The sequence below is a fragment of the Tenrec ecaudatus genome, chromosome 7 (genome assembly GCF_050624435.1).
Source record: "Tenrec ecaudatus isolate mTenEca1 chromosome 7, mTenEca1.hap1, whole genome shotgun sequence".
NCBI classification, from domain to species: domain Eukaryota; kingdom Metazoa; phylum Chordata; class Mammalia; order Afrosoricida; family Tenrecidae; genus Tenrec; species Tenrec ecaudatus.
In genome coordinates, this window is record NC_134536.1 from 152,089,643 (window position 1) to 152,116,791 (window position 27,149).

At 42.0% G+C, this 27,149-nt stretch overlaps 1 protein-coding gene and 1 non-coding gene across 4 annotated transcripts; both read left to right on the plus strand.

Annotated features, from left to right (window-relative positions):
* The first annotated feature begins 561 nt into the window (after window positions 1-561).
* On the plus strand, window positions 562-27,149 carry RPP40 (ribonuclease P/MRP subunit p40). 3 transcript variants are annotated; one of them, XR_012785402.1, is made up of 9 exons: window positions 562-737; window positions 2,740-2,884; window positions 14,640-14,708; window positions 18,747-18,842; window positions 19,516-19,641; window positions 24,113-24,311; window positions 24,445-24,579; window positions 25,662-25,812; window positions 26,862-26,985. XR_012785402.1 is itself a non-coding variant. In XM_075555248.1 (8 exons), exons 1-8 carry the CDS (start codon window positions 615-617, stop codon window positions 27,058-27,060), a joined length of 1,092 nt encoding a protein of 363 aa, XP_075411363.1. In that variant the 5' UTR covers window positions 562-614; the 3' UTR covers window positions 27,061-27,143. The 3 variants fall into 3 exon arrangements, 2 of the variants coding, with proteins under 2 accessions (XP_075411363.1, XP_075411364.1); XM_075555248.1 differs by lacking the exon at window positions 25,662-25,812 and having other exon boundaries at window positions 26,862-27,143; XM_075555249.1 differs by lacking the exons at window positions 24,445-24,579; window positions 25,662-25,812 and having other exon boundaries at window positions 26,862-27,149.
* On the plus strand, window positions 5,866-6,032 carry LOC142454158 (U1 spliceosomal RNA). Its single transcript, XR_012785678.1, has one exon. It is a non-coding gene; the product is annotated as a U1 spliceosomal RNA (small nuclear RNA).

Genomic DNA, 27,149 nt, shown 5'->3' on the forward strand with positions numbered 1-27,149 from the left:
GCGAGCGGGGCGGGCGGGGCGAGCGGGGCTCGGGAGAGGAGGAGCAGGCGGAGAGGAGAGGAGGCACCCAGTGGCCGAGATGAGGGGCGGGGCGAGCGGGGTGGTCGAGATGAGGGGCGGGGCGAGCGGGGCGGGCGAGGCTCGGGAGAGGAGGAGCCGAGGGAGAGAGGAGGCACCCAGTGGCCGAGATGAGGGGCGGGGCGAGCGGGGTGGTCGAGATGAGGGGCGGGGCGAGCGGGGCGGGCGAGGCTCGGGAGAGGAGGAGCCGAGGGAGAGAGGAGGCACCCAGTGGCCGAGATGAGGGGCGGGGCTCGGGGGCTCGGGAGAGGGGAGGCGCCTAGTGGCCGAGATGAGGGGCGGGGCTAGCTGGGCGACAGGGCTCGGGAGAGCAGACGGAGAGGAAGAGGGGAGGCGCCTAGTGGCTGAGATGAGGGGCGGGGCTAATGGGGAGGGCGGGGCTCAGGAGAGGAGGCGCCTAGTGGCTGAGGATGAGGGGCGGGGCTAGCGGGGCTCGGGAGAGGAGGAGCAGACGGAGGGGAGGAGCCTAGGGGCCGAGATGAGGGGCGGGGCGAGCTGATCTCTTCAATGGCCGTCTATCCGGAAGCTGGCAGAGTATGGCCACGCTGCGCAGGCTGCAGGAGGTACCGCGGCACTTGCTGGTCTGCGAAAAATCTAACTTCGGCCACGACAAGTCACGTCACCAGCACCTCGTGGAGACGCAATATCACAATTACAAGGTAAGTCGGGTCAACTTCGGGCCAGCGGCATCCCGCTCCGCGAGCACGCGACAGGCTGTGGGAGCGACGGGCTCCGCCGGTGGCGGCGGGAACTCCCACGACGTATGCTGGGTGGGACGTGGGAGTCGGGAGCGGGGATGGGGGCGGGGGGAGCGAAGTCCCTTTCAGGGCATGCTGGGAGCTGTAGTTTCTTGAGCGTTCCCAAGTAGGGGTGTTGTAGGCCCGAGTGGACTGTTAACAACTCCCAGGGCCGGGTTGGAACCCGACCTGGGGTGGACGATCTGCGGGCGCACGGGCTCATTCTGTGCCGAGAGGCCCCACCGTAGGGAGTTTGGAGCCCTTGACCTCTGCGTTGTTCAGCCCACCACGTGCTGGTCGCTTTTACCCCACATCAGGGATGCACTGCCCCCCCCCCCGCACCCCTACCCCCATTTCTCTGCGCAGCCCGATACCTTCTCAACCTGCGCGCCTGCAAATCTTTCCAGAGCACTGCAGCAGCTATAATTTATGCTTTTAATAAACTGCCTGTGGGAATCAGATTTCTGCCCGAAGCCCTCGGGTTTCGCCAATCACGGTGCACCTTTCCAGCTGTGGATGTTTGAGCCTGGTGGCGTAGTGGGAATGCAGTGGGCTGCTCACTGCCAGGTCAGCAGTTCAAAACCAACAGCTGCTCTGGGGGAGAAAGACGAGGCTTTGCATTCTGGTAAAGAGTTTTCCGTCTCTGAAACCGAAAGGGCTGTTCTACCCTGTTCTATAGGGTCTCTCTGAGTAAGAAATGACTCAGCACTGATTGTGTTTTTTGGAGGGTGATACTGGTTTAAGCATTTTGTGCTTTAATTAACTAAATCACCATTTAGGTTGACCTGGTGAGCCAGATTCCTCAGGAAGACTGGCATTACAGTTTGAGGAAAAAGGCTTTCAAGTTGTGCAGCCCATGAACTTGGCACCCTTTGAAACTTGTCAGGATTTAGCAAGCATCTTTGCTTGGAGTGGAAAAAGCGAACACTGAAATCAAGTCATTTAAGACTCATGGAGAGCTCAGCCTACAAAATGCAAACAACCAAAAGTATTTCTGCTTCCATGTATCCTTTCAATAATTGGATGCTGCATTTTCGCTGCTCAATAATAAGATAATACCAGGGTAAACAAATTCGGGGATGTTCTGTTGTATTACAGGTCCGTGGATGGCTTTGGGTGATACAAATGATTTGCAAGGGACTACTAATTTGTTGTGTTGGTCTGCTAACCACAAGGTCAGCTGGTCAAAACCGCCAGCGGCTCGGAAGAAGGAAGATGAGGTTTTCTACTCCCATGAAGAGTTACAGTCTCATAAACAGACCGGGGCAGTTCCACCCTGTCCTATAGTGTCACTAAAGAGTCGGAATCAACTTGATGGCAGTAAATGAAAGAATGCCTAGAAAGTCCTGGCAGTCTGCTTCCATAGAAATTAAAGCCAAGAAACTTCTGTGGAATTTTGATCTGTAATAGAGTGGTTCTCAACCTTCCTAATGCCGCCACCCTTTCACACAGTTCCTCATGTTGTGGTGACCCCCAGCCATAACATTATTTTCATTGCTCCTTCATATCTGTAATTTTGCTACTGTTAAACATTGGGCGACCCCTGTGAAAGAGTCGTTCAACCTCCAAAGAGGTCGCGACCCACAGATTGAGAACCACTGCTCTAACACACGGTGCTACTGTGACTGAATGAGTAGGAAAAGGAACAGGAAGTAGAATAGATTGCTCATTTGCAGAAGATAAAAGTTTCACACAAATGAGACAAGTTTCTTTCCTGTTGAAACAGTTTTGATTCTCAAATTTCTCCTTCCATCAGATTGGTAAGTTAACTTTAGCTTTTTTTTCTTTTTTTGGTCCATATTTCTGTTTCAGGGAAACAAGTGGGGAAATAGGTAGCAGCTCTCAAGAGCTTGTTTGTTCCCTAAGAGCCCGGATGTTAATCTATTGGAAAATAAGACCTGGTTTATATTGTCTACTCCAATAGGTTTCATTTCTGATTCCTGAATGTGGGATACTCTCAAAAAAGCTGAAAAGCTTGGTTATGGAAAATGCACCATTTTACTTTGTGAAGAACTTACCTCTTTATGAACTAATTTCATCTGAATTCATCAACACCTTTGTCAAGAAAGGTAAGGAGAACTGTGTGAAGTCTGTGATCTTGGGAACGATTATGGGCAGACCACACCATAGTGCCAGGGTTCTTCTCTTGCTTTAATTAGGGCCTGTAGTGATTGTAAAGGCTCCTGGTGGCCTCAAGGATTACCCTTGTGTTGCTAACCTTATGGTCAGCAGTTCAAACCCCAAAGCCTCTCTGAGTGAGAAAATGAGACTTTTATTTCTATACCTATTTTTTTAAACATTTTATTAGAGGCTCATACAACTCTTATCACAATCCATACATGTACATACATCAATTGTATAAATCCCATCTGTACATTCTTTGCCCTAATCATTTTCTTTTTTTTTTTTTACATTTTATTAGGTGCTCATACAACTCTTACCACAATCCATACATATACATACATCAATTGTATAAAGCACATCCGTACAAGCATTTGCTCTCCACTTAAGCCCTTTGCATCAGGTCCTCTTTTTTTCCCCCTCCCTCATGAGCCCTTGATAATTTATAGATTGTTATTTTGTCATATCTTGCCCTATCCGGAGTCTCCCTTCCTCCCCTTCTCTGCCGTCCATCTCCCAGGCAGGAGGTCACATGTGGATCCTTGTAATCAGTTCCCCCTTTCCAACCCACTCACCCTCCACTCTCCCAGCATCGCCCCTCACACCCCTGGTCCTGAAGGTATCGTCCACCCTGGATTCCCTGTGCCTCCAGCCCTCATATGTACCAGTGTACAACCTCTGCCCTATCCAGTCCTGCAAGGTAGAAATCAGATCATGGTAGTTGGGGGGAGGAAGCATCCAGGATCTGGGGGAAAGCTGTGTTCTTCATTGGTACTACATCGTACCCTGACTGACCCATCTCCCCTCCTAAACCCCTCTGTGAGGGGATCTCCAGTGGTCGACAGATGGGCCTTGGGTCTCCACTCTGCCCTTCCCCCTTCATTCACTATGGTGTATGTGTGTGTGTGTGTGTATATATATATATATACATATATATATATATAATAATAATAATAATAATAATAATAATTATTTTTTAACTAAGGAATGGTTCTGCTTCGTCCTTGGGGTCACTGGCAGGGAGTTTGACTTTTGGTTTCTGCTGGTGATCATGTGGCATACAACACTTTCCCCAACTTTCCCCAGCATTCTCATCCTGCCCCCCACCACCTTTATAAGATGTTTGTTCTTATATCTGTCCACAGTGTTGCATGAGGGCGTTGCAACATGAATAATCATAATAATGGATGATTGCATTATGATGCAATCTTCATAATGGAGGAAGGATTAATGGAGAGGAAAGTGTAGCATTTTCTCTGTTGAGATCACTACTTCTGGCTGTTAATCCTCAAAGACCATTCTGTCTTGAGCTGTTTCAAAGGGTATTCTCTTCTGGCCACCACACCTGCTATTTATAGCTAAGTATTCGTTGTGATTTTGGATCTTGGATTTTGTGGTTCTAGCCTTCCTCTTCTTACCCCATTCCTAGTTCTATCAACTGAATTGATTGGTTGGTTCTAGATTCCTGACTGTCCTGTGTTTGAAACTGTATTTCTTGGTGCCTTTAGAGAGTATCTGGGTGGTGCAACAGGTTGCTAACCAAAACGTTGGAGGTTTGAGTCCACTCACAGGTGCTTTGGAAGAAAGGTCTGGCGATCTGCTTTTGAAAAGCCAGCCACTGATAGTGCATTTCCACCCTGACACACATGGCGTCACCCACCAGGTGCATTTCCACCCTGACACACATGGCGTCACCCACCAGGTGCATTTCCACCCTGACACACATGGAGTCACCCACCAGGTGCATTTCCACCCTGACACACATGAAGTCACCCACCAGGAGTAGGAATTGATGGCAGTTAGTTTTGTTTTATCTGCTTGTTTTTTAAAAAGTAGGCCTGCCCTCACTACAAAGTCACCCCAGTGGAGCTCCAGGTATAGAAGCCCCTTCTTTAACCGCATGCTTGCTCTCTGCAGTGGCTCTGTGAACAACACAAGAATATCTGGAAGCTGTCTTCATTCTCATGCTACTGGGACCACATAAAAAGCAGGGCACCCTTTCTTTGGACGCATAACATCAACTTTTCTTCCGTATTAGATTTTAATATTCCTTTGTCAATGAGGTAGATACTTGCTGATTATCAGGCACTTTAAAATTTTTATTAGTTTTATTTGCATATATTTCATTTATCGAACAATTTAAGCATTCAGTCATATTAAGAAAAGTCATGCAGTCACCACCACAATCAGTTTCAGAACATTTTCCCCCTATTCATTGTTAGTGCTCCATGTCCTCCCAAACCCCCTCTGCCATGCCTCAGGTAATTATTTTTTCCAATTCCACAACTTTTGCCCGTATAATTCAGTGTCACTGATTATACTCTTCATGCTGTACAGCCAGTATTGATACCCTTTTCCAAATGATTCTACCACCATTGACATAAACTCAATGCCCCTAAGCGACAACCCTTTCCCTTTCACCTATGGTAACTATTGGTTCTTTGGTTCTTTGTAACCCCTGTAGTTTACTTGATACAGTATTCAGCTGTCACAAACTTCCATGGTTAAATCACTTTCAAAACTAGTTGTGTAATCACAATCAATTCTAGTGCTCCCTTCGCCCTCCTGCATTCATTGTTTGCTCCCTAAATCCCCTCACCTTCCCTATCTCTCACCCCCTCTACATCCCCTATAAATCCTTGCATCAGTTATTTTCTCTACGTATCTACTCCTTCTGTGCTTCCTAAGAGACACAGTAAAAAACAAAATAAAGTGGTAAGGATAAAATTATAAGCATCTAAAGATGAAAATACAAATCATGAATAAGAAATTAAAGACTATCATCAGTATTGTATTAAAAGCCAGGGAAGAAACTTATCCTGGAACAAGCAAGAAATATTTGCACCTAGAACAAATTCTGGTTGGGTCAAGAGGGAAGTTAAATGACCAAGTATCAAGTTTGTTCCCACATGATCAAGATTACAGTGCAATACTTACCTGGCAGGGGAGATACCATGATCACCACGAAGGTGGTTTTCCCAGGGTGAGGCTTATCCATTGCACTCTGGATGTGCTGACCCCTGCGATTTCCCCAAATGTGGGAAACTCAACTGCATAGTTTGTGGTAGTGGGGAGCTGCGTTTGCGCTCTCCCCTGTAAAAAAAAGAGAGATTACAGTGCCAGGCAGCCCCCCACTCCCCTTCCAGGTTTAACTCAGTGTCTTGCATCAAGTAGTTCAATAAATACCTGTTCTGGAGGGAAAAAAAAGATGACAGTGATCTCTGTGTGATAGTAAAGCTGTTTGAGACCCTTGCCTGTAGCTAGAGGGCATCTGCCAGTGGATTAATCTGACTAGATAGTCTGCAGATGGGTGTTGGGCTCCCGCTGCCCTCCGTAGCCTTGTACAAATTGGATGTTCACAATGTAAGCTCTGGTACTTCATATTTGGATTTTGTTATTGTCATCTTTGGATCACACAAGCTGACTTATCAGGTACTTCTATATGTTATATTTAAGTATGCCTTATGGTTTCAGTTTTACAGAAGTGGAAACTGGGGCTCAAAGAGGTGAAGTAGTTTAGAAAGCAACATTTTGGTAGATGTTTCTTTTTAATGTTTTATTGTTTTTGAGGCCGTACACAGCGGGACATCCACCAAGTCAACAACTTCTCGTGTACAATTTAGTGTTATTGATTGCAGCATTTAAGTTGTGCGGCCATTCTCATCCTCCTTTTCCAGATTGTTCCTGCCCCATCAACATATACTCATTGCCCCCTAAACTTCCCATCTACTCTTTGAAGCTGCTCCTCTGAATTAGGCCTCACATTACCAAACTCCCGACTCACTGCTATCAAGCAATTCTGACTTACAGAGATTCAACAGACAGAGTAAACTGCCCCTTTGGGATTCTAAGGGTATAACTCTTTATAGGAGCAAGCCTCCTCTTTCTCCCTAGGAGTAGCAGGTGGTTTCGAACTGCTCACCCTGAGGTTAGCAGCCTAACACTTCACCATCGTTTTTAAAGGGCCACAGTGCCCTTTTTACTAATTGAGCTAAACTATTGGTTTGGTTTTAAGAATACTTCAGGGGACATTTTTGGTTTAAAGTTTAAAGATTAACTGATAACAAGGCTCATTCAGCCTTCGTCATCGCTCCAGAAAATTTGTGTTCTATGGGAATATGGAAAACTGTTTGGCAGTTTCTCCCTTTTGATGAGGATTCCTCTGTATTCTTTGACCAAAATGTTCACTAGTGGTAATAAGTACTAACCAGTTCGTTTGCTCTCAAAGTAAAGGAGGCAGCTGGTCAGAGGCAGTTAATTATACTATTTTTTTTTTTTTGCCTCCTTCTGTCCCTCTTTTTCTTCCCCTCGTGCTCCAGGTGAAGAGGAGAGACCAATTGTACCTTAGATGGCTACTTGAGAGTTTTTAAGGCCACAGGCACTACACAACAAACTAAGAAGTAGAACAGAAGTACTAAGCACAATCTTCAGCCAGTTAACTGGGATAGCTCATGAAACTATGACCGAAAACATGTAAACCTCAAAACTGACTCCCATGACGTGCTTGGTTCCACCTTAGTATCCTCATTAGCTGCAGTTTTTGTTGTTGTAAATTATCCACACACTTGCCAATTCAACTTTTTATATGTGTACAATTTATTGACCATAACATTAATCATTAACGCTACCCGGAATTAATGCAATTTTCTCCCATTGTGAACTGAAACTCATTGTTCTCTAAGCTGTTACAACCCCCACCCCACCCCACCCGGGCCCTCATCCCCAGGAATCACTAAGAAACTTTGGTCTATATAAACTTTCGCCTGTTCTACGTGTTTTAAGTAAGGTCATACAATATGTATCCTTTTGCAATTGATATTTCCTGCAGCATAGTATCTTCAAGCTCTATCCATGTAGAAGCATGGATCAGTATTTCGTTTCTCTTTCTGACTGCACCACATTTTGTTTATCCATTCTTTTGCTGATGGGCATTTAGGTTGTTCCCACTTTTTGCCTACTAGGAATAGTGCTACACTGAACATTTTATACATGTATCTTGTTCATATCACTGCTTTCAGATTCCATAGGTTCTAGCAGTGGAACTGATTGTTTGGTGGTTCAATTTTGATTAATTTTTATGAAACTCAGCACTGTTTTCCACACTGACTGTAGGCGCTACCATTTTTCGTCCCAGGTAGCAATGGATAAGCCTTACCCCTCATCCTAGTTGTTATGTGAATGGACTTCAAAAAGGTGGAAGTTTTGGCCATTTTATGATGTTTTATTGTTATATTTGAAGTTTATATATATTTGTTATTAGGTTTTTATATAAATATATTTGGTTGCTAGATAATTTGTATATAAGGAAGCTTCAAAATATTATGGAAAAATAGAATGAACCCCCTTTATTTCCGAAGTTTTCCTTCTAATCAGTTGTCTTTTCATATATGTTTTACAATTAGTTTATTTTCCCTTTTAATTATATAAATAGCAAACATTATAGGAAAAAATTCAGAATTACAGATGAGCAAGAAAGAAATGAAACTTCTTATAATCCCACTACCAATGGCAACCATTTATTGCAAATTCTTTTCACTTTTTATGGTAAAGTCTTTTTATAAAATTAAAATTTTTTAGGAGGTCTCATTTGTTTCTTCATATTATTCAGTTTCTCAGATTAGTTACTCACCATAAAGATCGAATAGGTTGTGTCCCTGATAGAACCTTTCCTGTGAATCCTGACACAACATTACAAAATCCTGGATAGAGTAAGAGAGAATTTAAGATCCAAGGAGCAGAATTTACCCCAAGTCAAAGTTCAGAGGGTTAGAAAATGGAAGAATGGGAAAAAAAAGGAGGAAGTGGGATAAAGGATGGTACAGTGAGGGGGGATTACAATGGTTAGCTGAAACAAAAGATGTATGGATTGTTGAATGCAAAACTAATGATTTGCTCTAAAATTTAAGGCCAAAGAAAAATTGGCTCCACTTACGATCTCTCTTTTTTTTTTTTTTTGCAAAGACCACACCCTTGAGGAGGTGTCATCAGGCTGATTGATGGCCTGATTGATACATTCAACTCCACCTGGCTCTTCACCCAGTAGTGTCTAGTTGACATAGACTAACCGCACAGATCATGTGGTTCTTGTTATTTGTATTAATTATATATGTATTACATTGATTGTGTTTCTAATGTTGAACTGTCCTGGTTAACCTGGTATGAATTCCATTTGATCATGGTGAATCATTTTTTGATATTTGGTTGGATTCTGTCGTTGAGAATTTTTGCTGTGTTCATGAGGGATATGGGTCTGTAGTTTTCTGCCCTTGGGAGGTCATTGCCAGGTTTTGGTAAAGGTTTAGGTTGGTTTCATAGAATGAGTTTCGACGTGTGTGGTTCTTCTGTATATTCTGGAATAGTTTGTGTAGAATTGGTGATAGCTCTTCCCTGGATACTTGGTAGAATTCCCTGTGAAGCCATCTGGTTCTGGACTTTGCTTGGTTGGAATTTTTTTGATGACCTTTGGTTCTTCGTTTGTCAAGAGATCTGTTCAGGTTTTCTACATCAGTCTGTGGTAATTTGAGTAAAGGCTCTGTTTCTAGTTACTTGTCCATTTCTTCTAGATTATCAAACTTGTTGGAGTATGGTCATTTCATAACAGTGTGTTATTCTTTTTATTTCATTTGTATCCATTGTGATGTCACCCTTTTTATGGCTAATTTGAGATTTGCATCTTCTCTTTTTGTTCAACTCATCTATGTAGTTTTTAAATTGTATTATTAATTAGGAGTTCATGCATTATATCATTCCATAGTTCAATCACGTCAAGCTGTATGGTATAGTTGCTACCACCATCCAGTCCTCCTTTCCCTTTTTAAGTTAGCTAGCGGTTTGTCAATTTGGTTAATTGTTTTAAAGAACTAACTTTCTGTCTTACTGACTTTTTACATTGTTTTTCTGTTTTCCAGTTTGCGTCTTCCTGCTCTACTCTTTATGGTGTTTTTTTCTCCTGCTGATTGATAGTTTATCTTGTTCTCATTGTTGGAGGTGTTGTGTTAAGGTGTTGATTTGGGGTTTCTCTTCTTTCTTCATGTGTATGTTGATTGTTAGAGATTGCTCTCTGAGAACTGCTTTTTTTGGCCCCTGAGTTTTAACTGAATGTTCAGGTTCTTGCCTTCTCAGAATGTTTTTTTTCAAGAGGCACAGAATTTTTTTTTCCACACAGAAATTTAATTAAACTCATGGGAGAGAAAGAAACTTCCACACCAGCCTCCAGGACTGACTGTGGTGCTTCTCTCTCCGGACTCACATGAAAACAGGCTTTTAAATATTCGTGGGGAAGGGAACTGGCTAAATTCCACCAGCGGTAGCAATGTTTTCTGGACTAGGTAATCCCAAGATAGTGCATGGATGCCGCACATGCCCAGTCCAAATCTCCACCTACGCTCCCATGCCCTACCTGCCACATTGCCATTGGGAATAGGCATGTGAGCTAGGCCACTTTACAAGGGATAGCAGTGATTTAATCTGCATTCTGCTCACAGTATTATCTTTCACTGCTGGCTCACATGTAGTAGAGGAAAAGGAATGGCTTGGACCAAAGTAGTGGACATCGTCTCCTGGTGGACACAGGTGACACCCGACGGAAATCCAGTACTGTAGGTTAAAGTGAGTGCATTGGCCACCATCTGCATCCCAGCTCCATCCCTGTCTAATGATCATTATGCTAGATGCAACCTCTAATCAAGAGGGGGAAATATGTCCGTGGAGGTCGAAAAGAAGGATGAATCAAGCCCAGTAGGAGGTGGAAAGACTTGGGGGAACACCTGAACATGTGGACCGCCAATGCTGGGCAGCTAGGATCAAATCCATACCCTCCAACATCATGCACCCTAGTTCCAACCCTGTCCATCCACCACCTACTAACCCTGCCTGCCCTCCATCCCCTTTCCCTCTTTCTCACTCCCCCAGGGCTTCCCCAGGGGACTCTAGCTTTTCCCTATGTTAGCCTTCTCTACTTGTACCACAACCAGGATGTCTGGGATGCCAACCCCCCCGGGACACTACCCCCCTTTAGGCTCCTACCTTCCTCTAGACCCACCACTTGCCCCTGCTTTGCCTCCTATGAATCCCTTTTCTCCTGGCGTGGTAGGACCAGGAATGATGATGAACAAGAAGATGCGGAAGAAAATTAAGAAAGCCCGTAAAACGATGTGCAAACAACCACAAGCATGGCAAGTGTTCTTCCTCCTTTTCCAGCAGTGATTCTGACCGAAGCCCTTGACCCTTCCCTGAAGTCTCAGCAGTTTTCTGCCATCAAGCTTCATCGCCTTGTACTGAGGGAATTTATCCCTGGTGCTTCCTGCCTGAACCGCACCCTGCTGCTCAGCCCTAAGGACTAGGGGAAGTGAGAAGAGGATTGCTGTAGATTACAAAGGCCTTCTTTGCTTTTTGGGTAGAATTTTTATCTGATGAGGGTTTTTTTTAGGGAAATTGTTTTTTTAAAGATGGCGAGTCCTTTGACGAAAATGCTGAAGACAAGTTTAAGATCTGGAAAGTGATTTAAAAAGAAAACCAAATGAAACTTTCTTTTGTGATAGCGGTGGTTGAGGTGTTTTTGAAATTTAATTATATACATACATACAGAACCTTTGAGAAAGAAAAAAAAAAAGAATTGTGTCCATGCCAGAAGCCAAAAAGTACTTGTTCTGTAGACAGCTGCAGCTACACACAGATCCTTGTCTCCATTCTAGCCTTGACCAGTCCAAACACCATCTTCAGTACTCTGTATACATATATTTCTAACTACGCAACTCCACAGGTGGCCAGGAAAAATTCCTGAAAAAGCAGAAAGAGGTAGTATGCTTACAGAAAGTGAAAAATGTAGAGAGAGACACACATATCGTTTAGTGTGGTCTAAAAGTGTCCTCAGAGCCGGAACATATAAGAAAGAGAATTTATCTTTCTATTTCCTTTATTTCACCTTTTTAGACCAACCTCTTCTTGACTGCTTTTATAATAAAGTTTATGTTAATAATTTTTTAGCATAAAGTAGAATAGGGAAAAACATCTGTATATCTCGGGTATAAGCTGACCCGAATATCAGCCCAGGCACCTAGTTATACAACAAAAAACTGCATTAAAAATGTGCTGAAAAACTCAGCTTATACACGAGTATATACAGTAATAAAAATGTGCTTTTAGTCTCGTATTGTGCTTAGACAGACAGACACTGATGGCTGCTGTTAGCAGAGCTTCGGTTTCTTGCCTTTCCAAAATAAAGATTTACTTTGATAGGCACGAAATGGGGATTTTGCACAGAGAAATTGCCCTGAGACGCCCCCGGAATGGGAAGAGAAATCGCCACACTAGCCTCCATGATGCACCCAGGACGCTCCTCTCCTGGCCTACGTGAAAACAGGCTTTTAAATATTTGAGGGGAAAGAGGAAATTCTGCTTGGGATAGAAAGGATTTCTGGGAAATATAGTCTCGATATATTATACCTGCTTAGTCCACCTTTGTTCCAATTCCCTACCATACCCCACCTTCTGCCCACCCCAGATTTCATATGCTTAATTCTTCATGGGATCAGGGGTGAAAGTCTCTCCTTCTCTCATGTTCACCCTTCATTCGGGTCTCTAATTCCTCTCGGCTACATTACACTTGATCAACAACACCAGGCATTCTATACCCTCCTCATCATAGATTTTAGATCCCTTATTATTCCCCTGCCCCTGAGTTCATTGGCTTCCCATTCCCTTCACCCTGCCTCCTCCTCTCCTATGTGCCCCCTCCCCAACCATCAGTCCCATTGGTTTCTCCTTGGGACTGTTTAACCTGACTATCTTCTATAGATAGACATATATAAATGTGGTAGTTATAAATAGTTCCGGGTCTATCTGCTGACTTTCATGAATGCCCCCCAACCAAGAATGGTAGGGTGCCCAGTCCTGCCCCTGAGCCCGAAGTCTACTTTTGGGGTTCCTCGGGGACTTCCTGGCTTTGTTCCCCTGGCTGCTCTGTTGTGTTCCCTTCGTGATTCACCCCGCAGTGTGGGTGTCGGACTGGACACACTTCCTGCACTGGGTCTCCAGTGTTGTCCCTGGAGCACTGTGGGCCACTGAGGGGACAGTGTCCCCGGCTGGGACTGGCCCTACAGTCCTTTAGTGCATTGGCAGGAATGCCACCCTCTCCTCTCGTCTCCCCTCCGCCCTCCTCTTCTTTTTCCCTCTTAGTTTGCTCCTGTCAGAATGGGGCAGACCAGTGCCCTCCCCAGCCTGTCCCTTCAGTCCTGTCCTCTGTTGTCCATGCTCCTAGGGAAGGGGCCCACATGGCTCTGCTTGGGGCCGCCCTGCAGTGCTCGCTATTAATACACTGCTCTATAGTGGAGCTGGAGGAAAGTAAACGGAAAGAGAGGACAGAACTCGGAGATAAGCCCTCGATAGAGAGGGATATATGTAAATACATTAATGTCTAAAGAAAGGGGTATTGGTCTATGTGCATATATTTATGTGTTAAAAGTATTAAGGTAGCAGATGGAGTCTAGGCTTCTACTTAGGCCGTCCTTCAACACAGAACACTTTGTTTTAATAACCTCGTACTGTGTGATACTCAACTTGAGGACACGATCTCTGAAGACAAAATGGTGCATAAGAAAATGTGGTGAAGAAAGCTGATGGTGCCCTGCCATTAAAAGAGATAGTGTCTAGGGTCTTAAAAGCTTGAAAGTAAACAAGTGGCCATCTAACAGGGAAGCAACAAAGTCCACATGGAAGAAGCTCACCAGCCTGTGTGATCACGACATATTGATGAGTTCAGGTATCCCAAGACCAAAACCAAACAATTATATCTATGTGAAGGTGAGGGGTCAGAGTGGAGACCCAGAGCCCATCTGTAGACAACTGGACAGTCCCTCCCAGAGAAGGGTCACACAGAAGGGACAACTCATCCAGGGTGCAGTATGGCCCTGTTGCAACACACAACATTTCTCTAGTTCTTCAATGCTTCCTCCCCGCCCCCCTCCAAATATAATGACCCCATTTCTACATCACAAATACTACTAGACTGGAATAACACACACACTGCCCCCAAGGGGGACAAATAACAGAAACGTGAGTGAAGGGATACAGTGGATGGTGTAAGATATGATATATATATAATTTATTAAGGGTTTTCGAGGGAGAGAGGGATTTGTCCTGGCCACTCGTGTGGTTTAGTGGTTAGAAATACATGTGTAGATGTGTAGATAGAGTACTGAAGATGGCTTTGGGACTGATTGGCACAGAATGAAAACAGGGCTTTCTGTGCAGGCTGTTTATTCTTAGCACACCAGAAGACACACCATGATTTATCTATGTACCGTGGTAATGGTACACACTCATCTCTTTGCACCATGGTAATGGTATACAATCGTCTCTTTGGTGATTAATCATTCCTTGTTCTGAAATCATGCTGTCAGTCAGAAAGTGCATATTGAATGCACTCCCTGTAGGCTTCAGTAATCAATTTTATCCAAGAATTCCTTCAGTGTATACGGTGGGCATTTATATCTAAGCTTATTTATATCTAGCACGTATCTTTCCTTGTTTTCTGGCTTATCCTTCCTGGTTTTAGGTTTAATGAGTGGGCTGGAACAGTGATACATACTGACTGCTACTCACCTGTGAGACTGACATTCACGTGGAAATAATCCACAAACTTCTGTGGGATTTATTCGGTATTACAATGGCAGGTTGTAATCTTTGCTCTGTGTTTTCTTACAGGTGCCTGCTGTGCACTCACATACAATACAAGCATTGATGAAGATAATACTGTTGCCCTGCTACCCAATGGTAACGGCCCTCATTTATTTTCTTCTTATAATTATTAAAGAAATATATAATGAAGGTGTGATCATGAGGTGTCATCTGGACCGGGTAACAGGCATCAGAAGACCCAAAACAAACAAACAAGCAAACAAAAACATTGTTGAGAACAGTGGGGGTCGGTAGTGAGACCCAAAGCCCATCTGTAGATAGTGGGACATCTCCCCACACAGGGGTCACAGGGTTGAGTCAACTAGGGCACAATAAAGCACCAATAAAACACAATAGTCTTCTGGTTCCTTGAGGCTTCCTCACCACCCACTATCATGACCCCAGTGCTGTCTCTCACTCAGACTAGTCTAGAGCATGTGCACAGGTACAGATAAGAGATAAGAGCTCATGACACATGGAATCCAGGAATAGGAATGGGAATAGCGATACCAGAAGGGTGGGGAGAAGGTAGGGAGTGGAGGGGAGGAAGGGGGAACCAATCACAATGATCAACACATAACCCCACACCCCTCCAGGGGAAAGAACAGCAGAAACCATGGGAGAAGGGAGACAGTGATTGGTATAAGATATGAAAATAATAATTATAATCAAGGGGTCCCGGGGGTGGGGGGTGAAGAGGAGTTGATACTTAGGGCTCAATTGAGAGTAAATATCTGGAAAAGAATGATGGCAACATATGTACAAATATGCCTGATGCAATTGATGTACGGATTGTAATAAGAGTTGTAAGGCCCCCAATAAAATGATCTGTTAATTTATATATATATTTAAGAATCTAATCATTAGGGTGCATGTAAAGTACAATTCTCCCTATTTCATCTCCTTTTCTCCAAACCTACTCCCTCACCTCTTCTTAGAAATAGGTATTGTTAACTGATTGGTGTTTGTTATTGCAGCTATTTTGTATGTGATTGTAAACACACACACACAGTTGGGGGAGTTTTTATTTGTTTTTGTCAATATAAATTACATTTTATTACATTGCTTGCAATTTTCTTTTTTTACAAGCTTTGTATAATAACACCCATTTTATTTTTTAAGTTTTCCTGGCACTGCGCCCCACATGCTGTACAATCCAGTAGCTCGATCATATCGAGAACAGTTGTGCAGTCAGCACCACAGTCAACTGTAGAACACTTTCTTCTTCCTCGTGCTCATTGTTATTCATGTAATTACTCTTTTTTTAATTGTGGCAAAAACATACCCAACAAAACATTCTCCAAGTCAGTAACATCTACCTGTATTATTTTCTTTCTTTTTTTACATTTTATTAGGGGCACATACAACTCTTAACACAATCCATACATATACATACATCAATTGTATAAAGCACATCCGCACATTCCCTGCCCCAATCATTCTCAAAGCATTTGCTCTCCACTTAAGCCCTTTGCATCAGGTCCTCTTTTTTTTTCCCCTCCCTCCCCGCTCCCCCCTCCTTCATGTGCCCTTGGTAATTTATACATTGTTATTTTGTCATATCTTGCCCTATCCGGAGTCTCCCTTCCCCCCCTTCTCTTCCATCCCTCTCCCAGGGAGGAGGTCACATGCGGATCCTTGTAATCAGTTCTCCCTTTCCAACCCACTCACCCTCCACTCTCTCAGCATCGCCCCTCACACCCTTGGTCCTGAAGGTATCATCCACCCTGGATTCCCTGTACCTCCAGCCCCCATATGCACCAGTGTACAGCCTCTGCCCTATCCAGTCCTGCAAGGTAGAATTCGGATCATGGTAGTTGGGGGGAGGAAGCATCCAGGATCTGGGGGAAAGCTGTGTTCTTCTTGGGTACTACATCGCACCCTGACTGACCCATCTCTCCTAAACCCCTCTATGAGGGGATCTCCAGTGGTCGACAGATGGGCCTTGGGTCTCCACTCTGCACTTCCCCCTTTATTCAATATGGTATATATGTACATACATACACACACACACACACACATATATACATATACATATCTTTTTTTTTTTTTGCATGATGCCTTATACCTGATCCCTTTGGCACCTCGTGATCGATCACACAGGCTGGTGTGCTTCTTCCATGTGGGCTTTTTTTGCTTCTGAGCTAGATGGCCGCTTGTTCACCTTCAAGCCTTTAAGACCCCAGACACTGTCTCTTGATAGCCGGGCACCTACCTGTATTATTCGGTGCTATTGTTTACACTCTTCCTGCTGTACACCCATTATGGAGCTCCTTTTCCCAATTCTTGCACCCCATTAACATAAACTCAGTGTTCCTTCAGCAACAAGTCTGCTTTCTTCACCCATGGTAACCATTGGTCAAGCTTGGTTTCTTTCTTTCTTATTTCAGTAGTTTTCTTGCTATCATAGTCTCATGTCATACACATCCATAATTAAATGGCTTTTTAAAAGACTTGAAAATACATCATCACAAGCAGTTTCAGTGCTCCCTTCTCCCTCCTGCATTTATTGTTTGCCCCTCAATTCCCCTCCACCTCCCCACCCCTGTCCTGATAAGCCAGCGTGTCAGTCATTGTCTCTATGCATCTACTCCTTTTTTAAAAAAAATCATTTTATTGGGGGATTGTACAACTCATCATAATCCGTACATACATCCATGTGTCAAGCACATTTGTACATTTGTTGCCATCATCATTTTCAAAACATTTGCTTTCTTCTTGAGCCTTTGGTATCAGTTCCTCATTTTCCCCCCACCCTCCCTCCCTCACAAACCCTTGATAATTTATAAATAATTATTATTTTGTCATGTCTTACACTGTCCGATGTCTACCTTCACCCACTTTTCTGTTGTCCATCTCCCATAAAGGGGATTATATGTAAGATCATTGTGATCAGTTCCTCCCTTTGCCCCGACCTTCCCCTTACCCTCCCTCCTATTATCACTACTCTCCTTATTGGTCCTGAAGTGTCTATCTATCCGAACTAGAGGAACGTTGTATGTTTCATCGTTGCTATACTGAACCCTTACTTGCTGTCTCCTCCCTGTAGCCCTTCTATAAGGGGATGTCCAGTTGTCTACAGATGGGCTTTCAGTCTCTACTCCACGCTCCCCCTCATTCACAATGATACGATTTTTTGTTCTTTGATGCCTGACACCTGATCCTATCGACACCTCATGATCACACAGGCTGGTGTGCTTCTTCCATGTGAGCTCTGTTGCCTCTCAGCTAGATGGCTATTTGTTTATCTTCAAGCCTTTAAGACCCCAGATACGCTTATCTTTTGATAGCCAGGCACCATCAGCTTTGTTCATCACATTTGCTATGTACTCACTTTGTCTTCAGCGATTGTTTGTGTCAGGAAGGTGAACATCGTGGAATGCCAGTTTAATAGAACAAAGTGTTCTTTCATCAAAAGAGTACTTGAGTGGAGGCCCATTGTCCATCTGCTACCTTAATGCTAAACCTATAAATATATGCACATGGATTTATTTTCCCATCCTCATATATAAAGATATTTACATATGGACATGCCTGTATTTAGACCTCTGTAAATGCCCTTTGCCTCCTAGTTCTTTCATCTATTTCCTTTTACTTTTCTGTGTCCCACTATTATGTTCAGCCTCATTTGGGTTTCAGTAATTCCTCTCGGTTCCATTGCCCTTCATCAAGCCCCACCAGGCGTCCTACACCCTCCTCGCCATTGATTTGGATCACTAGTTGTTCCTTTGTCCCTGGGAATTTTAACACCCACGCATCTATTCCTTCTATGCTTCATAAACTGTGAAACCTAACAGAAACAAAACACAAAGCAAAATGAAGCAGAAAGAAAATAATAATATAAAAACAAAAATAAAGAGTAAGAAAGGAAGAGACCACGTACAATATTAAAAAATCCAGAGAAGAAATTTCTGTCGTGGAACCAGCAAGAAATATAGCCTTTTTCTCTATAAGTGCATATAGTTCCAATTTACTAATTTTAGTGGCTTCAAAGTACTCCAGAGAATAAATAACACCACAATAAAATCCTTTTACATGATTATACTACCATCTAATCTTTTGATTCGCCTTGCTTTCATTTAGAGACTGTCATATTTTTAACATCTCTTTAATTAAGGATTATTTGATTTATAGGGAAATTAATTTTATCACTGGATAAAGACACTTATGAAGAAACTGGACTTCAAGGTCGTCCATCTCGATATTCTGGCCGAAAAGTCATGAAATTTAGTAAGTTAGTAGGCTTGCTCTACCAGAGTCTAAAACATCAGTAAAGTTCCTGGACTAATTTAAATTTGAATGTTTGAATTACCCACACTCCCTTTGCTCAGTAAAAGCTTAACTTTTTCTTATCTTTAAACGTCTGATTCTAAGAATTATTGGATAGCTCAAAGGGCTTCAGAGAAGATATTAATTTTGTATTTACTTTCTTCATCTGTAGGCTACAGTAAAGGTGACAGGATTGGACATACTTCACTGCATATCTTTTATTTTGGGTTAAAATTTTAAAGCAGTAAACCCAAGATAGGTGTCTATAGCTTGCTCTTATAATACATTTCCCTCCCCTCAAGTCTTTATGATTACAGGATGCGTGTGGAGAGATTGGATTCTGGTAACAATGTCTGGTTTAAACATTAATAATTAGGCTACTTTGTCCATAAGTAGATTGGACTTTAGATAAATATGAATGAAAATACCTACTCTGGTTAGCCCACTATGTTAGAAATGCCCACGAAAGGGGGAGTTTGGATGAGCAGAAGGGAGTTCAAGAGAAACAGAATAATTTTTATTAAACATATGATGTTATTTTAATTAGGATCTTTAGCATGCTTTTTTTTCCCCAAAGTGGAAGCTGTGGATATACGTCTAAAACATTCCTTCTTTCTTTTGTTTTTTTTTTCAGTTGTCACCATTGATTTGATGGATTTATCTTTGAACCTGGATTCCAAGAGCTATAAAAGAGCATGGTGGTCCTTCAAAGAAAAAAAGCCTTTGAAATTTGATTTTCTGTTAGCATGGTACCCTACAGGTACGAAGAGTTAATTGCTTATGATGTGATGATTTTGAAATCTCTTTGCTAATTAAGAGAGTCTCTGGGCGGTGCAAATGGTTAACCACTAGCCTGCTGACTAAACAGTGACTGGCTGGACTTCACCGGAGGTTCATCAGCAGAAAACCTTGGCAGTCTCTTTCAAAGCATTGTCTACGGAAATCTCAATGGGCCCGGTTATACTTTGGCATGTACGTGGTTGCCACGAGTCGGGATTGACTCCTGAGCAACTGCTAGTGGAGAACTGAAGGTGATACCGTGTATGTGTAAACATTGTTAAGAAAACAGCTCCAGTCTACGGCCATACCACCCTGAACGCGTCCAATCTCGTCTGATCTCGGAAGCTAAGCAGGGTCGGGCCTGGTTAGTACTTGGATGGGAGAAAACAGCTCTGGCCGCCTATGACAGCTCCCAGAACCCTCGTTTAGGGTGATCTAGACCAGTAAGCCAGTGGCCTGTCTCCTTGGTTTATATGTATAGATTCAGAGATCTTTAGAGTGGGTTCAGAGCAGCTAACTTTTCTCTTTCATTTAAAAAAAAATTCTTTAAAATTTTTTTCTGTTTCTCACCTTATCTCAAACAGTCTTGACAACAATGTTTGAAAGTAACTCTAATTATAGTTACTTATATAGATTGTTTATTCATTATTACAGAGTCATAACTCAGACCTGCCATTAAGTGTCATACTAACTTTATTGTAACTGTTCATTGAATAGTTCAAAGGTTTTTGACCAAACAAGTGACTGACAACCAACCACTCTAAACCTTGCTCGTTTTAGAAGTGCATCTTTGGTCCGTCATAAGATTGTGATGAATCAAATTCTCGTTTAGACACTGGGGAAACGCGTAGGTCCATCTTGGACTTAGGCCCAATTGCGCGCCGCATGACGGAATGTTCTGGTCTTTGGATTTTCCAGTTAGTTCCCCAGAGGCCTAGGTCTGTCACACCACGTTCTCTCCTAGGTCTGGTTGGGCTCAAAGGGAGCAGAGTGTTTTGAGATTTGCCTAAGGACTAGTAGCTCATAAAGTCTACTGTGAGCGCCGTTCACACACAGGGTTCTGACTAGCTCTGTGCTCCTCAAACTCTTAATTAGTTTAAGAATTTGTCAAGTACGGTCAGAGCACTTGTGATTTTACCACATTTGCAAACCGAGAAGTTTGCCCGGCACAATTTTATGGACACCAACAGAAGATAAGAAAGTCCTTATTAGAGAACAGGCTCTTTATTATTCACTGCAATAGTTTCTTGAGTATCAGCATTTTCTTACATCATTTAGCTGTACTTTAATACAATTCCTCATGTTGTGGTGACCCCCCCCAACCATAAAACTATTTTTGTTGCTACTTCATAACTAATTTTGCTACTGTTATGAATCGTAATGTAAATATCTGATAGGCAAGATGTATTTTCTTTAAAAAAATCATTTTATTAAGGGCTCATACATCTCTTACCATAATCCATACATGCATCATTCGTGTAAAGCACATTTGTACATTCATTGCGCTCATCATTCTCAAAACATTTGCTCTCCAGTTAAGCCCCTGGCATCAGCTCCTCATTTCCCCCCCCTCCCTTCTCCCCCCTCCCTCATGAACCCTTGAGAATTTATAAATTATTATTTTGTCATAATAACAAATAAATGAAATTTTGTCTTGAAGCATGGTATATAGCATGAGTAAGTCTTAATATAATAACAGTAAACTCTATTGCTACGTTTTGTGACAGTATGCGTAATAAGCCAACATCAGTGTGAAGGCTGAGATAGCTCACCACATCAGAAATTCTCGGGGCAGTCCTTGCAAAAGCACAATGAGGATCATCTTCCACAGCAAATCTACTTCTGTATTTAGACTTGATAACCAACAAGCCGGAAAACCCTGTTTCACAGAGATATGTTGCTGGAAATGGAAGAAGGCACAACACAGTCTCAGACAGAACAGGATATGACTGCAAACATTTGGTCCAGAATTTTGTAACTGGCATTGTAGAGAAATCAGTTCTCACTGCATTGCTATTAGTAACTCTTGTGCTGTCTCAGGAACATCTTCAACTATGACTGACTGGGCTTCTGGCAAGTGCAAATGGGGTGTCAGGTAGATTTGGAAAGTACGATGAAATTTCATCTGCAAGCATGTGCAAGTGTTCTTTCACAGAAATTACCATTGTAATCCTTTTTGTCTGGTTCAATGTCATGTTCTTCAAAGAAAGCAGATAAGGTAGGCTACATATAAATTTTATTTTCTGATTCTTTTTTTTTTTTTTTGCCAAAGCTGAAGTTCCATTTGGGATTATTGGATCTTTTCAGACAAATTGAGGCATGTGGCATTTGGTCCTTGTAGTGATCAATTTGACTCATTCAAGATGGCAACCAAGCTATTTTCTGAAGTTCCCTTTTTTTTCGGTGAAAAGTGCTTCAAACTGGGGTCTTACTTTCTGATTAAAAAAAAAGTTTTGAGTTCATCATGAAGCTCAAAAACACATTTTAAAATTTTTCCTCTCGACAACCATCTCACTTCAGGGCGAATTAGCATCCCGCTCGTTGCATAGCTGCGAAAACAGTCGACTGTTTAAAGTGCTCGCCTTTACAAAATTGACAGAACTTATGACGCTTTTCATTGCTTCTTGTAACTCTCATGGCAGCATCTTCATTGCTAATACTTGCCGATGAATCATACAGTGAGTTCCGATGACTTTTGGTGACTCATTCAGTAGCAAACGTTGAAATCCAGATCGACATCCTAGCATAACTGGAGCACCATCTGTTTAAACACCACAAAGCTTTTCCCAAGAGCTCTGATGCTCTTTCAGAAATGTACCAACTGTGTCAAACACATCACGTGCAGGAGTTGTCGTTTCAAGAGGTTTGCAAAAAAGGAACTCATCTTTAAGTCGCCATCATTAATATTTCTCACATAAACCAGCTACTGCGAACAGTTTGCAACGTTTGTAGATTCATCGAGCTGAATGCTAAATATTGCAAGTGGAGCAGATTTAAATTCCTGGATTACCTGATCGAGAATATCAGCAGACAGGTCTTCTATTCCTTTGTGGACAGTGTTTTAGATAAGGAAATTGCACTCAATTTCGTAATAAGGAAATTACACTCAATTTCGTAACAAATTTGTCTCCAATCATAACTCGAACAATGTCTTTGGCCATTGGCAACAGTAAATCTCAGCCATGGTGTGAGGCTTCTTAGCCCTGGCGATTCTGAGTGCCACCAAATATGAAACTTCAACAGCTGCTACTTTTTCTTTGTGGTGCTTGTCACCAGTGTCAACTCTGACTAAGTTGAGTCCATTAGCTTTGCTTCTAAATAGTTGATGCCCTTGTCAGCAAATCTTGGATGCTTGCTATCAGAATGACATTATAGTTTGTTCGGCTTCATAGATTTGGCTGATAGAACTTCACAACAAACAATACATGCGGTTTCTCAATTCCTGCTGTAATTATTGATGTAAAGCCATACTGTAAAAAATCCTCACTATATATTTTTTTCTTAACGTTCTTCTCTACACGATCCATTGTCATTGGATGGTTTGCTAATGATTTTACAATACATGGTTTTACATTTACCCAGTAATTATAATTCATGAAATGGTTTATCTCCAATACTGCTGCTTTCAACACAGTAGCTGCTTTTTAAGAGTAGCTGCTTTCTACACAGTAGCTGCTCTCTACACAGTAGCTGCTCTCTACACAGATGTGACCAGTCCACATAAGTACCTTATGGCACCAACCCTGTCACATACACCTCTATTTGTACTGGGTGTATATGATGGGTTTGGCGTGATGATGTCATCATGCTGGGTACTTGTATGTGGATGTGTCTGCATGTGGGTGGACCCACCCGGAGACAGATAGAAGAGGAGTGTCTCTGTTCCTAAGACTATTGGAAATATGTGTTTTCCAATGTTCTTAAGCAACCCCTGTGAAAGGGTTGTTCCACCCCCAGAGGGGTCGCAACCCACGGGTTGAGAACTGCTGCCATAGAAGGAGCCCTGGTGGCGTAGTGGTTATACATTGGACTGCCATCTGCAAGGTTAGTAGTAGGAAACCACTGGCTGCTCCAACGGAACAAGACAGGACCTTCTACTTCCGTAAATGGCTACAGTTTCAGAAACTCAGGCAAATCTACTCTGTTCTATAGAGTCACTAGAGTCAATATTGACTCGATGGCCGTGAGTTTGGTTTGGGTTTGGTAGAGGTCTAAAAGTGTGAGACTTCTCTAGAAAAAGTCTGAGAGAAGATGAATGTTTGCGGAACTGTGGCAAGTTTAAGGTGCAAAGGCAGCTTAAATGATTTTTATTGAATATAGTTTTGCACAACTTCCTTTCATCTTACTTGATCCAGGGTTCTGCCTGCTTCCCACCAATCTTACATGGGAGTAGGGTACCTTCAGAACTTTAAAAAAAACTTTCTAAATGACCATCAATGCTGTGTTTTAAGGTGCAGATGAATCAACGATGATGTCGTACTTTTCCAATTACCAAATTCAGGAGCACCAGCCAAAACTAAGCCTGAACCTGCTGACAGACCTGCAGTGCCCAGTGCTGCAGAGCCACCTGCTCCGGGGGGAACCCGAGGTGGCATGCAGTGCCCAGGAACTCTTCGACTGGCTGGGAGCTGTCTTCAGCCATGTGAACTTGTACGTATCTGATCTCACAGGGGCCTTTGGTGGATCTGGCTTTCATTTTCTGGGTTGTTTTTTTTTTGGTGTTTGTTTTAATTTGGGTTGAAGGTAATTAATGTGTTTTTTTTTTCTTTTTTTTGTGTGGCAGAAATAATGAGTCTAATAATTTCATATCAACCTATTGCTGTCCTCAGCCAAGTACAGTGGTGGCAAAAGCTTATTTATGTACAATCACTGGTTTCCTACTGCCACAGAAAATTGGTCTCTTACTGGAGCAGCTATGGTGAGACTTGCCTTTTCTGTCCGACTTGTCTGTGTCAACGTGCTACTCTAGGGACCCTGCGTGGGCTACAAGTTGTAGGGCCTTCTCATATTTTTTGTTTTCCTTTCTTAAGTTCAATGTGTAGTCACATTATCATCTTAAATTACATAATTATCCTTCTTGATAGAAATATTCTATTAGGTCATTATCCTTATGAGAAGAAAAAGGACGGATCTTTAAAATGTACTTTAAAAAAATCATTTTATTGGGGGCTCATAACAATTCTTATCACAATCCATCCATCCATCCATTGTGTCAAGCATTTGTATATTTGTTGCCATCATCATTCTCAAAACATTTTCCTTCTACTGGAGCCCTTGGTATCAGCTCCTCATTTTCCACCTTCCCTCACGAACCCTTGATAATTTATAAACTATTACTATTTTTTCATGTCTTACACTGTCCAATGTCTCCCTTCACCCACTTTTCTGTTGTCCATCCTCCAGGAAGGGGGTTATATGTAGATCACTGTGATCGGTCCTCCCTTTCTCCCCCACCTTTCCCTTCCCCTCCTGGTATCGCTACTCTCATTATTGGTCCTGAGGGGGTTATCTGCCCTGGATTCCCTTGTATCCAGTTAAGATGTACATTTTAAGAACAAACTGATCATTTTTCTTGTTCTGCTCCCATTTTGAAAAGTTACTATCTCTGCACCCACACCTCCTGTGCTTCATAAACTAGAGACTTAACAGAAACAATTAAAAACAAAATCAAAATAAAACAGAAAGGAAAAATACTAATAAAATAAAGAGGAGAATAAAAGGCCACCAACAATATTAAAATAAGCTAGAGAGAAAATTATTGTCATGGAGCAAGCAAGAAATATTTAAACTTAGATCAAATTCAAGTTGACCAGGTGTCATATTATAGCATAATCATTTTCACAGTAATCTCTGTCTGATAGCAAAGCTAGGTACTCTGTAGATAGATTTTTGGCCCCCACTAGCCTTCTACAAATTGGGTATTCACAATTTATTTAAGCTCTGATAAATTTTCCCTTCATTACATTTGGATTTTGTTATTGTCGTCTTTGGATCCCACAGGCTGGTGTACTTCTTCCACTTCCATGTAGACTTAGTTGACACCTCACTGGCTGCTTGCTTGAATAAAAGTCTTCAAGACCCTATACGCTATTCCAGTTGATAGCTAGGCACCACCTGCTTTCTTCACCACACTTGAACACGATCCTTTCAAGTAAGCATGCCTTTCTATCATAATTTTTTTAATTTCCAAGATTAAGTTTTGCGGCATTCCTTTGAAAAATAACATCTTTTGTTGTCACGTTTATGAGCTATGCCCAAGATGTAAAGTTTGAGAACTTTAATCTTATGTTTAAAATGATGGTAGCAATCATATATGAAAAACAAATGTACAATTTAAAACGTACTTTTAGTATATTTACAATGTTGTATGTCCATCACCACTACCCAGCTCCAGAACTTTTCCATTACTCCTAAAAAAGAAGCTACTTACTGATTAAGCAGTCACTCTGAATTCTTCCTCCGTATACCACTGACAGCCAGCTACCCTGCTGTCCATTTATGGAGACGGCTACTCTGGCCACATAGTGTAAGTCCACTCACATCATACATGGCCTTTTGTGTCTGCCATCTCTCACTGTCACAGTGCTTTCAAAGTTCTTCTAGGTTGTGTCATATTTCTGTATGTCATTCCTTTTTATGTCTGAATAATATTCCATTTTATGTATATACCATGCCATTTTCTGTTTACTTGATTCACGGAAATTTTGGTTGTTTCCACCTATGAAGTGCTGTGAATACTGCCGCTGCCATGAACGTTCATATAGAAGTTATTGTTTCAACGAAAGGGTTCCCCTGTTAAGCCAAATATTCTGTTTTTAGGTTTATTACTTAATACTTTGACCTTTTTTAGTAGGAAGGTCATCTTTGTAAGAGCAAGTAAATTATGTTCCTTTGTTTAAAAACATCTCTCTTTAAATGAGAGAAACTATTCATGTCTACTCCGTGAGTTTTCCCCCTTTTCATTTTTAAATGATCTTCCAGAAAAAAGGTAAGGACAGCTTAAGTTTGTTTTGTTGAATAAATTAGCTGGTCTTTTTTAAATTGAAAACTGGCCTCAGGAATTTGACCCACGTTGCTTTAGTCTTATGAATTTATAGTTTAGGCTTACATTGCTTTAGACCATTAGAAATAGCACTTATCCTGAATAAATAAAAACATAAAATGTGAAGATTGCTAAATACTCTATTTTTTTTCTTCTAGTCACTACTTTGATGAACCAAAGTTAGCTCCTTGGATTTCCTTATGTGTTCAAGGCTTTGCAGACAGTCCTGTTTCATGGAGAGAAAATGAACATGATTTTCTAAAAGGAGGAGAACATTTGTACAACTTTGTGATTTTTAATAATCGGGATTATTGGCTTCAGATGGCTGTTGGGGCAAGTGATGATTGTCCACCATAAAAATGTTTTTTTAAAAAAATAATGATGTCTTTTGTTAGTATTTATTTTCAGATGTCTTAATGATCAGACTGTTATGCTTACTCAGAGGA

Excerpts from the sequence above, each read along its gene's own strand:
- RPP40 (XM_075555248.1), top strand. The coding sequence starts at position 615 with ATGGCCACGCTGCGCAGGCTGCAGGAGGTACCGCGGCACTTGCTGGTC. Across the intron at positions 19,642-24,112 it reads GTTAGCATGGTACCCTACAG|GTGCAGATGAATCAACGATG; the intron begins GTACGAAGAGTT and ends CTGTGTTTTAAG. Across the intron at positions 24,312-24,444 it reads GTCTTCAGCCATGTGAACTT|AAATAATGAGTCTAATAATT; the intron begins GTACGTATCTGA and ends TTTGTGTGGCAG.